A 14,030-nucleotide genomic window follows, 5' to 3' on the forward strand; every position below is an offset into this window, starting at 1 on the left:
GATAATTAAATTTATATCTAGAATGAAGGTCTAAGAAGAAGCTACATTAAATAGATAATTTACATTAATAATATAGTTTAGCGACATTGATAGCTATAATAATAATAATGATAATAATAATAATAATAATAATAATAATAATGAGGTTGCTGTATTGCCGTTTATTTTATATATTTATTTTTAAAAAAATATATATATATAGAATAAAAGTCTCACCCTGACTCTGGCCTCGGTGAGGTTTGTCCACACTGCTATTTCCTCGCGCGTGCTCATGTCCGGGTAGCGGTTCCGCTGGAAGGTGGCCTCGAGCTCCTGCAGCTGCGCGCTGGTGAAGTGCGTGCGCTGCCTGCGCGCTTTCTTCTGCTTCTGATCTTCAGGAACCCCGCACACGCGCTCCTTATCTACGGCAAACACGTCAACAGCACAGCAACCGTGTGAATGTGTGTATCAGCCTGTATCGATTATTGATTACTTTCTGCTTCCTCTCTGGAGCTCCGCCCCAAATCTATAATCTACATTGTAAAAAGTGGCTCCTCAGATCCACTAAAATCACTTCATGTGGTAACAAGAAAATTAACTAGTTTAACAGCGTTTATTTAGGTTGAATGAAGTGAAGTGATTTTGTTTAGGTTGATGACGAGACACTTTTTACAGTGTATGTTTATTGATTATCCTCTGGAGCTCCACGCGAGAGACCACGGACTTTCATTAATACATATATATATATATATATATATATATATATATATAAATGTGTGTATATACATTTATCATATATGTATATATATATATATATATATATATATATATCAACATTCATTCAAATATATTAACATTCAACTTTTGCCCTTATCAGAGTTGGTTGTGTTTCCTTATCAGAGATAAACGCTGTAATTACTTACATTTTAATAAGTCTTTATCACTTTATTTACTTTTATATCGCGATCTTATCTGAGACACAAAATGATTTATTATTACATTTTTATTAACATTTATTAATTCATTAGTAATGTATCGCAGCATTGCTCCAGGGTAAGTAATATTCATCTATACTTCTTCATTTGCTTAAATTTACTTATTTACACTATCATTTTTTATTATTATTATTATTATTATTATTATTATTATTATTATTATTATTATTATTATGAATTTACTCCTGTCGTTTTATTTTAGCAAATTACTGAATTCTTGCAGCTTTAAGTTTACGTTATTATATTCATCGTCGTTTTATTGAAAATCTGCGGTTCAGACAGTCTTAAAGTGTGAAAGTGAACCCCTGAACTGAGGACACAAAACAAACAAACAGACAAACAAACACATGCCAGCTCAGTTAATGTGCTCATTACTGTAACTCACACTCAGGGAGTAGCACTGTTTACACTATTTACACTAATAACAGCCTTTACACTACTTACACTATTTATGCTATTAACAGCCTTTGCACTACTTGCACTATTTACACTATTAACATACTAGGGTGAAGTATGTTAATAGTGTAAATAGTGCAAGTTTTTTTATACTGTTTACAACTGTCACATTATTTACACTATTTACAGACTTTATACTATTTGCACTATTAACAATATTATACTACACTACTATTACACTATTTACACTGTTTACAACCTTCACATTATTTACACTATTTGCACTTTGTATAGCCCTTACACTATTTACATCATTTACAGCCTATTTAAAATTCTTGTAGCATTTACACTGTTTACACTATTTACACTGTTTACAGTTTTGATAATTTTATACTATTAACACCATTTACACTATTAGCGTTACTTACACTATTTGTGGTATTTAAACACTGTTTACATTATATATAGGATTTTTACATGATGAAACTGGCTCTCTGCAACATTTGCTTCATTACACAATTTTGGGTAACTAGAGTGAGGTAGTGATCAGTAGTGTGTTATCACTCTGGGTGAGTTATCAGGGTGTTATAAATGTATCATTAGTGCGTCATCAGTGTTGTGTGAAAGTATCATACTGAGTGCAGGATATCAGGTGTGCTTTAGTGCCCACACAGAGTTAAAGTGTTACTGAATTATTTGGAGTTAGTGTGTGTGTGTGTGTGTGTGTGTGTGTGTGTGAGTGTGCGTGTGTGTGTGTGTGTGTGTGTGTGTGTGTGAGTGTGTGTGTACCTGTGGTCTCTGTATCTGTTGATTCGCTGCTGGACTGCTCCGGTTCCCGTGTGTGTTGTGCGTTTTGTGTGTTCCTCTGTAAGAACGGTGACTCCATCTCCCGAGCTGCTGGAGCACGGCTGCGCTCCGAATCCATCCTGAACAAACAAACAGGAAGGGTTATTAACATTAACACGATCACTACAACACTTCACCAACACAAAGCCCAACCTCCTACCCCTGTGCTGATGGAGCTCGACTCCAAATCCATCCCAAACAGAGATGGTTATGACACGAATATCTCATTAACCCTAACCCCTAGACCCTAAACCCTGAATCTGTCCCAAATTTACACAGTTAAGGTTATTTATAGTAACATTATAACTAAGGCAACAGTGCTACACTAACACTAACACCTACACCACACTGATGGAAGTCGGCTGTGTTCCAAATCCATCCTAAACAAACTCAGTGTTATTAACATTAACACTACAATAATACACTAATTATTATATTGACACCTTACTCACACTAGATGGAGCTCGGCTGTGTTCCAAATATGTCCTAAACAAACACATTTAGGGTTATTAACATTACCACCAAAATACTACACTAACACTAACTCCTAGTCTACACTGATGGAGTCTGGCTGTGCTCCAAATCTGTCCTGAACAAACACAGTTAGGGCTACTAACGCTAACACTAACATTACACTACTATGCCAACACTCAAACAAACACTTCACTACTACACTAACACTAACATGTGTTGAGGAAGTTTGGCTGTGTTACAAATACGTCTTCAACAAAAGTATGAGAGTTACTGTTAACCCCTAACCCCTAACCCCTAAACCCTAACCCCTAAACTCTCCATTTTTCCTAAACAAATACCCCTTAACCCTAATCCCTCACCCACAATCCAACACTAACCCCAGCCCAAAACCCAGTTTCCAATTGTAAAGAATACTGTCCTGATGTTCTCCAGCAAACGTTCTCTAACAAACACCCAATCATGTTGTGTTGATGTGGTTGCTGAGTCTCTAACCGTGTTCTAGATTATTCTCGTCCATTTACACCGTTCTAAAATATTCTCCTCTATTCTCATTCCGTTGACACTGTTTGTGGAATGCTCTCCTCTTTTCGTAGTGTTTGAGAATGTTCTCCTCCATTCACACAGTCCTGGAACGTTCTTTTCCATTCACACTGTTCTAGAATGTTCCCCTCCATCCACAGTTCTATGATGTTCTCCTACATTTATACTGTTCTAAAATATTCTCCTCGGTTCTCATTACATTTACACTGTTTGTGGAATTCTCTTCTGTTTTCATAGTGTTTGAGAATGTTCTCCTCCATTCACACAGTCCTGGAACGTTCTTCTCCATTCACACTGTTCTAGAATGTTCCCCTCCATCCCCGGTTCTATAATGTTCTCCTACATTTATACTGTTCTGGAATATTCTCCTCTATTCTCATTCCACTGACACTGCTCTTCTCCTTTCACAGTGTTCTAGAATGTTCTCCTCTATTCATACTGTTTTAGAATGTTCTTCTCCCTTCAGTGTTCTAGAATGTTCTCGTGTTGATTTTGAATGTTCTCTTCTGTCCACACTGAAAAGGATGGGGGTATTTTAAGGATTGCATTGATGTGAAATGTTAGTTTTATTAATCTAAACTGAAATGTTGCTTCGCGTCGTTTCAGTCAGAGTGTTTATTTGAGGTGAATGAATCCAGTTATCTTGGTTTTTATTGCATGAAATAATTTTTTTACATATTTTTTCATATGTTTTACAGTTTAGAACACTCTCTTCCATTCACATTGGCTCAGTTTCTAGTCTAACTCTAACACAAACCCACCATCAACCCTAAACCTACATCTGAGGTTCTGCTGCAGGACCACTTCCGTTTTAACCTCAACCACCCACACGACCCTCTGGGGTTTCTCAGCAGCTTCTCTCCCTGCAGCTTATGGCTTTGGAGTTAAAGAGGTCCTCTGTCTAACACTGAGTTTTGGCTGAGCCACGATCAAACCTTAAAACAGTAAATATGCGCAAAAATATTACCGCATACAGAGAATTCTGCACTAATGCATCGTTATTTACAACAATGGCGCCATTCATAGAGTCCATTCATTCCATTACGCCTGTTAATGAACTATTTTACCTGGCGGAAGATTTTTGAATTGCTGTTATTATCAATACCTCGTTAAATTATTCATTGCACTTTGGTGCATTTAAGCAGATCTTGTTCTACTCCTGATGAAAGCAAGTTTTACCACCAAACCTGCGTCACTCCGCTGACAGCCCGCTGCAAAGCGACCGCAGTGGTCTCTGAGCTGCTGCTAACCATCAACCATCCTTTAACAAATACAACACTGGAAAAGACAACATTTAGATTCTCTCTTTTTCTCTGTCCTTTAATCAGATTCAGGAGAGTACATGTCAAATCCCCAACCTGTCGTTGTCCCTAATTGCCATGTTTTCCAACTTTTGAATGGAACTACTTCTTTCAGCGGAGGAAACTGCCCACGTTATAAACACATGTATTTGAACAAATGTTTGATGCGTCTTTACTTTCCTTTCTTCCTTTCCTATAAAAGCAGTACACTCTTAAAAAAAACGTGGTTCTTCGAGGGTTATTTAGTAAAAACAATGGTTCTACATAGAACCATGAACACTCAAAGAGCTCTGCATGCTTTAAGGGTTCTTTGCATGGTGAAATCGTTCTTCAGATTGATGGAGGATGTGTTGTATACGGTTGTATATAAAAACCTTTTTGACAAGAGTTCTGCTATTGTTACGATGTGAAGCTTGTAACAACAGAAGAGCCCTTTTTGGTGCTACATAGAACCAAAAAAAAGCACAATTTAACCATACAAATGGTTCTTTTTTTATTGAAGAACCTTGAAGAAAAATCTTTTTAAAGAGATGTTGCGTGCTGTGGTGAAGATCGTGGCAGTAGATCATCACACCACCTCGCGCCTTCTGCTGCTTTTGTACAACAGTTTTGCACGGGTTTTTAAAATGGGCCATTTCTTCCGCCAGAAAAAGTAGTTCCAACACAAGTGGCGATTTGCTGCCACTTATCAGTTGTAACATCTGTAGCGCTTTAGCAGATTAAGGGGCGCTCAAGAAGACGCATGTTCAGATTCTCTCAAAGCGCTCCTTTGCGTTGCTGTCAGCAGAAAAAAAAAATTCTTATTTTTAATTATTTCTTGTTTTTTTTCATCTACTTTGGTCATACGCAAAAATGCGGCACTTGTTTATTTATACACGCACTTTAAAAAGATGGTTCTTAAAGGGTTCTTTAGTACAAATAGTTCTTTTTGGAATAAATAGAACCATTTCATGCTCAAAGGTGCTTTTCATGGTAAAATGGTTCTTCAGATTGATGGAGAATGTGTTTAGTTTAGTGTATATAGATCCTTTATGAAACGGTTCTATATTACACCAAAAAGGACTCTGCTGTTGCTACGATGTCAAGCTTGTATACACGTTCCCCATCAGTTTGAAGAACCATTTCACAATGCAAAGAACTGGTTCTATATAGAACTAATGGTTCTAAATAAACCATTCCCACTTTAAGAAAACCTTGAAGAACCATATTTTTTTAGAAATGTAGCACATTTCAGACACAAAGGCAATTCTACGAGCTTTACATTAAAAAAGCAAAAGGAACATCAAAATGAAAAATAACGACAACGTGCTTAAGAGTGAAAAACAATAAAAGATAAAAAAAAACTTTAAAAACGTAAACAAAACACAGTAAAATGTTCATAAAATAGAATCAGATCATAAAAATGAAATTTAAGCATTGATTAATGTAAGTAATTTTAAGGAAATGTAAGAAACGTTTAATAACATCTACCTTTAAAAATGCTGCCAAACAATTCGCGGCCATTCAGCGCGCGTTTGGCGAGTTATCTGTAAAATCAGACTGTAAAAATGATTCAGTGTTTTAACTTAAAGTCAGTAAAGCGGTTAATATTTTGAGCAAATGTACAGAATGTGAAACACAGATTATTGTTCTGTTACTTACTCTTAGAAGTTCAGTCAACTCACAATTTTAAGCCAATCAGATTTCTTACTTTTAAGTCTGATTATTTTTACAGTGCATGTCAGGTCAGCGCTACCTGCGGAGGAAACTCGCGAGCTGGACAAGGTACTGGCAAGACATGATCCTTCATTAAGAGAAATTAATGACGGTTTGGGGGGCAGGAGGTGTGCGGGGGGACAGCGGCACCACACTGTAAACTGGGATAAGTTAAGTTTACTCAAAATATTAGACTTGATTCGTTGCCTCAAATGAATTCAATTTTTAATTATTAAGTTTAACGAACAAAGTATTTGATCACGTCACAAGCTACACTGCTGCAAAAACCTGAACTTTTACGTCATTATTAAATTTTTGAATTTTGATGATATTGACAATTGTAATGATCACAAAGCTGAGAATCTTCAGAGTTACATACTCTAACAACAGTACACTGTAAAAAATGGCTAAAAAATACTTCAGATAAATAAATTAACTAGTTTTATTCAACATAAATAAGTACTTTTAATGAACGATTCTTTCAAACAATGTAATTTTAGCAGTTGAATAAAACGGGTTTAATTGCTTGTTACTGCATTAAGTAATTTTGTAGGTTGAACTGACGAGCCACTTTTTACAGTGTAGATTTTTTGACAGTCATTTAAGTTGTTAAACTGTAAACATACTCATGGTTAGGAAGTGCATCCAAACTTGCATTTAACCTACACATAACGTGAGAACGTGCTGTTTGTTTGAAAACAACATCTGAACCAAACATGAGATCTAATAAACAGAAATCGCTAGGAATTCTGGGTAACTCCTTGAGCACCACGCTCTCATATTGTTCGTCTTGTTGACTTTGTTCTTCTCACTGAAATAAGTACACTTAAATTTCCAATCGGACAGGACAAACTACGTGCTTGGATTAAGTTCACTTTGAATGAAATTTGGTTCATTCAGTTTACTTACGTTGCAGAAAACTAGTTTAATGATTTGTTACTACATGAGGTCATTTTAGGTTGAACTGACCAGCCATTTTTACGGTGTAGACTTAGAAAAAGTGGCGCTCAAACCGCGCTTTATAGCAGAAAAACCGTCAACCTTTGTGCTCAGCGCCCACCAGAGAGCGCCATACGTCATCCACAGCTGACCAATCGATAGCCAGGATGCCCAGACTGCGTCCAAAACCACTAGTATGAAAGTATGCGGTTTTGGACACGGCCCTCACTCACCCAGCAGTGGATTGTGGTTTTTTTTTTATTTGCGTGTTTGATTAAAAAATATTATCTACATTTTTTTATTTATCATTATATATGACAGTTTAACGTGTTTATCGATGGTCTCTGGGTTTAGCGTTCTTCCTACTTAACGATCAAATGCATTGATGAGGCTCCTAAGAAGCGCGTCCTGCTGCTATTTATGCGCGGAAAAGGCGCACATTGCGTTTAAAATGCGTCCTTGCTTAACACCCAAATGATCAGCACTGATAAAATAAAAAAATAAAAAAATCATCCACTGCACGCGCTGTAATGAGCTCTGATTTTAGCATGGCAAAGCAGAGAAATAATATCAGTGAATGCAGGGACATTTCAGAAGATTTGGGGGCTTTAAGCATCCCACCCTAATTATATTATTTTATGTGCAAAAACAAATACATAAATAAATAATACTAAATACTTGTATGTAAACACAACAGAAGAGCTTTAAACTGCACACTGAATAATTATAATCTTTAAACAACTAAATGGTCAAATAGTAGGTGAATGTGAGTTTACGTGGTATGTGCATCATCTCTGCTTGTTTAATTATTTCATTTTTATTTCTAATCACCAGTCTTCATAACATATCATATTTTTCTTACAGTTTCGCTATTCACACCAACGCAATTGGACAAAAAAGAAAAAGACAACAATAAAATAAATCAGAACATACTGGAGAGGCCCATTTGCAGCTCGAGCGCCAAAATGACTGCTTATACAGGCAAGGTAAACAATAAACGTACAAACAATAAACCAGCAACAGTAAATCAATTCCAGTGTGAAATTCGCCCAACTTTACAGCTAAGTTTATGACACTGCAAGGCGCATTAATATCGTCGAGAACATCAACATCTTTAATATTTACCATCATAAATATTATCAATATTATGACATGGCCATCATCAATGTCATCAATGGCCCCAGTTATGGATATTATCAGCAATACTGCCATCATAAATATTTATACTTTACACTTGTGATTATTGGACTAAGACCAAATTCATAAATGGAAATAAAATTGCAAATAAACCGTCCTACATTTTTATTTATTCATATTTCATTGTAGTTATATATTCCTCATTTCCTCATGTGTGACACTGTTATTTTAACACTATATTTCATATTCATATTTCAGTTCATTGCTTTACTACCTCATATAAAATTGTGTTTATTCGCATTTTGAGTTTTGCTCGTGCGGCTGTAATTTACTATTTTTGAATCTAATATTTTTGCTAATACCTAAATATGCCACTTTAGTTTTTTTTGTTGTTGTTATTTTTGAACCTACAAATGAGAAATGAGAAAATCACAAACAGAAAGCAGTTCGAGTTTAAGCTGGTTATGCTTAAAATATACCATTCAAAAACTTACGATCGCTAGTCTTGTGTTAATAACTGCTGTTGTTTAATTTAATATTAACTTACACGGTGTAGTTTGGAGTGTATAAACTCAGCACCATGTTTTGTTAGATTTCAAGTTTGTATGTATTTATTTATTTATTTTTTTATCTATTTATTTATTTATATAATGGTACAAACACTTACTGGATTACGTACTATACTTAAAATGACTACATTTATTAAATCACTATATTTATAAAGTAATTATGTAATGTTATATATTTATAATATGTTGTATAGATTTATGGTGATTTAGTCTGCAGCTGTTTGTCTTTCTAGACACGCAAAGATGCTTAATTTTTGCAACATTTTTTTTGTCAACGAAGTATTTGAACTTTTATCGTATTATAATTCATATGCAACAAAATTTTTGCATGGAGATATATTAGTGAATATAATTCCAAGCTTTTTAAAATTTGTGCCATGCATCATTGGGTTCTGTTTGGAGTTAAACACGGATCTTATATGTGTGAATTCTATTTATGTTTACGCCACGCTACATTTCACCGTCTTTTCTGAATTATAATATTCTGTGAAATCCTGGTGGCCTTTTATTGAAGTGCCCTCAGGTCATCTTGAATGAGTCTGTGATGGATTCCACCCAGCCCCAGTGGGCTTAAAGCGCGCGGGGAGGGTTTACACTCTCCAAACAGATGCGTTAAAAACAAAACAGCGCGTGTTATTTTTTCCCGCAGTCCGCGCGACTCGGCGATTATCAGCAGGTTGGCTCTCTTACTGAACTGCAGTGTCCACATTCACAGTCACACAGAAAGAGCTCTGGTCACACAGAGCGCGCGGGGTGAATCCGTCACAACCTGGAAAAGCGCTGTTAATCAACACGTCACAGCTGCGAGCCACAGATTCTGGTTTTCAGGGATTGTAGTAGTGAGCACGTGCTGGTTTAATCTGATGATATAATCTGGCTTTAATATCAGTGGAGGCGCCAGTCTTCAGCGCTTCAGGGCTCTGCTGGCATTTCGGGTGGCATTACAGCCCTGAAAGGCAAAAACTCAACAACAGAAACATGTTTCACTCTCTGCTCCAGCGGTGAATCACAGCTCCCACCAATTACATTTCTGTTCAATTTAATTTGTTGAATTTTGATTTTGAAACTATGCTCTATGGCTTTGTGTGAATACTGAACTGGGTTCGATTCCATGGCGATTCTTCAGGAAGTTTCTCTACACGTAAATTCACTGTAAATTCGCGCACTCTCACTGTAAATTCTCCAACTTTTGTAGGATATATATTTTTTTATTTTAAAAAGCATAATGTGCACACATGTAACTTGCTCAGTGGTGGAATATACAGCAAAGGTTTTATTGCATTTGAAAACAGGAGACTTTTATTTTGCCTTAAATAAAATGAGCGCAAACTTTATTTACTATCAGTGTACTATTATCATAATCGATTATGAGCCATTCTAACGTTCCAAAATTGATGCATTTGACCTTCAAATCCATGCATTTGTACAGTCCTACTACAGAGATCCTCTGCGTATTAAAAAGCAGCGAAACAGCTCGTGCGCCAGGATAGTCCTATTTATCAGTTTTTTTATTTTATATGTATTTTCTATTTTTGATCTTTTTTTTTTTCCAATGTTTATTTCCTTTTGTTGTAATTTTTCTATAACTCTGTTTTCCAGGTCTTTGCTGACCCTGAGACACCCCCCCCGCCCATTTCCCCGCCGCCCCCCTCCCGGGGTCAAAGGGGAAACATAGCGAAGCACGAGCTGCAGATTAACCCAGAGTTAAATGATCATATATTATTTATTTATCTAGATTTTTTATGTGCATTTATGCATTTAGCAATGGACACTTATGGAATGGAAACCAAGATCAGTCTGTATATATTTATATATATTTGTAATCTATTTATTTGAGCTGTTTATGTCATTTATATAATCACGGGTGATTCGCAGAATTGCTCCGTCAAAAATTTCGACGGGAAAAAGTATGTAATTTTTTTAAAAATGCTTAAACATAAAACCGAATGGACGCTCGCGGCCTGATTGTTTCCCCCACTACAGCACTGCTAGTCTTTAGTCTAAGTACAGCGCAGCTTTCAGAGTTTAGAGCTGAAACAGAAGCAGCTGTTCTTTGACAGTCGATCTTATAAAACGTCTAAATTTAAAATTGGAAAAATATGCTGAGATACACAAATGCTGGGTTATTACACTGAATGACACCAACAGTATAGCCAACCTACAGAAAGCTTTAAAGCTAAAATTCCCAGGATAACATACAACATACAGCTGTGAGTCTTACAGCGACCTGTAAACTATTCAATTCAGATTTAGTTTAGTTTTATTTGAATAGCGCTTTTTTTACTAAGCAGCTTAACAAAATCCGACTCCAGGCCTCAAGCGAGCAAACCAAACACTGCAGTGACAAAGAAAAACTCCCTCAGAGAAAGAACCACTGGGAAGAACCAAGTCTCAGTAGGAGAACCCAACCTCACGCGATCAGCAAAACAATGTAAAATAGCGCAAATAGCGAATTTACTCGGTTCGAAGGTGTGAATCATTTCCACGTTAATAAAACGTGAACATACGTTTATTATTTATTGTACTCGCTTCCTCTGATCAAAGGGATCTACAGGGATTCCTATAAGAATCTTAAAGCCTGTTCAGTTAGTATAGTTTACACTACAGTGTTACAGATTGGGATAAGATAGTGTGAATATTAAACAGAGGAGAAAATATTCTACACTAAAATATTATTCGTGAGTTCAGCCCTAAAAATACTTAATGTGGTAACGAGCAGTCATTCAACTCAAATACATACTTTGAATGAAACAATGCAAAGCAAAGTTTTTGTTAAAATAAATAAAAGCAACATTTCAAACCTTTGAGGTTCAAACCTCAAAAAGACTATTTTTGCCTGATTCCACTTTTTACAGTGTTGAAAATTTCACACAAAACAAAGAAAACTACCGCAAACTGCAAAACTAATATAGATTACTGTAAAAGCGCTAGCTGAGTGTTATAGACGATTTATAGGTATATTATAGGTATGCTATAAATTTTATATTTCTCATAATATTTCTCTACATCCTTTATGTGAGGGATTGTTTTCGTGTCCCATGTTTTACTAATGTACACAATTGAATCCACGCAGTGCATCAACTCTACGAACATTTATTATTATTACTTTGATTTTTTTTAATATATACTTTTTATACGATTCATAACAAACACTTTCGCGGAGAAACTCTTTAGCTGTGGAGTTTATGAGGGCACGCGCGCTTATGAAGCTCGTGCCCTAGCTTCAGTTCCGTTTCAAATGCGAATCAAAATCAAACGCGAGCCCAGCTTCGGCCTGTTCATCCTCAGCGCGCGAGCCTTGCATCTGACACAGCGAGATAAATGAGTGAAGGCTTTTACCAGCACTACCAAGCACGCGCACGCCTTCAAAGCTGCCTTCGCTGAAGTCTCGCGGACCTTTTTTAAACACGCTATTTTCTCACGCGCGGTAGTAAAGCCTGGTTTTTGTTATGTATTTTTTTTTTTTTAGTATAAACTGACTGTGTAAGTCCAGAAACGTAAGGTCAAAGATCAAAACGCCCCCAAATCTGCTCAGAAGGTCTTCTAAATCGTGATGGATTCTCGCGACCTTTATCTTTGTGTTTTATGTTTGCTAATAAATCTCCAGACTATCACTGCGGCACACACACTTACACACACACCTACACCGACACGCACACCGCTCACGACTGCAGAAAAATTCTGTTAAATATCTATAAATTCAATCTTTACTTTGACCGCAATTTAATTTAGCGCTTGTAATTTTTTTGCGTTAATAAGCAGCTCGTGAACTCTTTTCTCTTTTCAAGGCTGCGCAATAGCAGCGTAAGAGCTCCACGAGCCAAACTACGAGGCTAAGGGTGCCATAACATTATCACACCCACAACTGCAGCCCTGACAGTGTCGTTAAACCTCAGTCCAAACCCAATACCACGTTAAAAGTTCGTCCTCGCGCCCCCGTTTGTGAGCCATGTTAGCTGAAGTTAAAGCCGTGTGAAAAAGGCTGCGCTGCAGAAACGCAGAACCAAAAAAGAAGAAGAAAATGAGGCGTAAACTCACCGCTCGATTCCTTCAGCCGGATTAAACTGTCCCCATGCAGCTCGCGCACATGCAGATTACAAAATGTAGCGGGCGAAAAAGTGCAGAAAAGTGCAGAAAGCGCGTGCTAGTGTGCCAGATGAGCGCGTCTAGGTGTGTAAATCTCCCGCAGCGCGCGCGTTCTGTCCGCTTTGGTCGCTGCGCGCGCCTCTCCCGGTTTTTCTTTACGCCGCTTCTCCGGCGTCCGCGTGACGTCACGTGCGCGTCTGAGCGGAAAGGAAAGATGTCCTAAAGTAACTGGAGGAAAGAGACGGAGCGAGGAGGCTGTAGGGTCCCCGGGGTTAGGGTTAGAGTTTAGGGCTAGACTCCAGGCCTGAGGTGCGTGTTAAGACTAAAGGGTGCTGGTGTTATAGGTTGGCCTGGAATTATTGGTTGGGATTAGAGTTGGTGGTCTCGCGCCATTCAGTTCAGTTCAGTTCAGTCCAGTGTTGTTTATACGGGTTCCAGTTAAGTTCAGTTCAGTGTTCTGCGTGTGGGTTCCATTCAGTTCGGTCCAGTTAAATGTTATTTATAGCGGGTCCAGTTCAGGTTCTATTTCAGTTCAGTTCAATTCAGTGTTGTTCATATGAGCTCCATTTAAACTCAGCTCAGTTCAATTTTATGTATATGGGTTCTACTTCAGACTAGTTCAGTGCAGTGTTACTTATACGGGTTCTACTTCAGTCCAGTTCAATTCAGTGTTACACGGGTTCTACTTCAGTCCAGTTCAATTCATTGCTATTAATGCGCGTTCTCTTTTAAGTTCAGTCCAATTCAGTGTCATTTATACGGGTTCTACTTCAGTTCAGGTCAATTCAGTGTTATTTAAACGGGTTCTACTTCAGTCTAGTTCAATTTGTTGTTATTTATATGGTTTCAAGTTAAGTTCTGTACAATTCAGTATTATTTATATGGATTCTATTTTAGTTCAGTCCAATCCAGTGCTGTTTATATGGGTTCCAATTCAGTTCTGTTCAGTTCAACCTTATTTGTATGGGTTCCAACTCATCTCTGTACAATTCAGTGTTATTTACACGGGTTCTACTTCAATCCAGTTCAGTTCGTGGTGATTTAAAAGGGTTCAAAATCAGTTCTGTTCTATT

At 37.1% G+C, this 14,030-nt stretch overlaps 1 protein-coding gene across 1 annotated transcript in view; it reads right to left on the minus strand.

Moving 5' to 3' along the window:
* pitx1 (paired-like homeodomain 1) overlaps positions 1-13,067 on the minus strand; it is a 16,674-nt gene extending 3,607 nt beyond the window's left edge. The window contains exons 1-3 of the mRNA XM_036589070.1: positions 12,910-13,067; positions 2,160-2,296; positions 217-401 (exon numbers count right to left, since the gene is read on the minus strand). Of these exons, the coding sequence (XP_036444963.1) occupies positions 217-401; positions 2,160-2,295 (321 nt within the window). The 5' untranslated portion in view covers position 2,296; positions 12,910-13,067. The remainder of the gene's footprint in view (positions 1-216; positions 402-2,159; positions 2,297-12,909) is intronic.
* Between the last annotated feature and the right edge of the window lie 963 nt (positions 13,068-14,030).

The sequence above is a fragment of the Colossoma macropomum genome, unplaced genomic scaffold, assembly GCF_904425465.1.
Source record: "Colossoma macropomum unplaced genomic scaffold, Colossoma_macropomum, whole genome shotgun sequence".
NCBI lineage: Eukaryota > Metazoa > Chordata > Actinopteri > Characiformes > Serrasalmidae > Colossoma > Colossoma macropomum.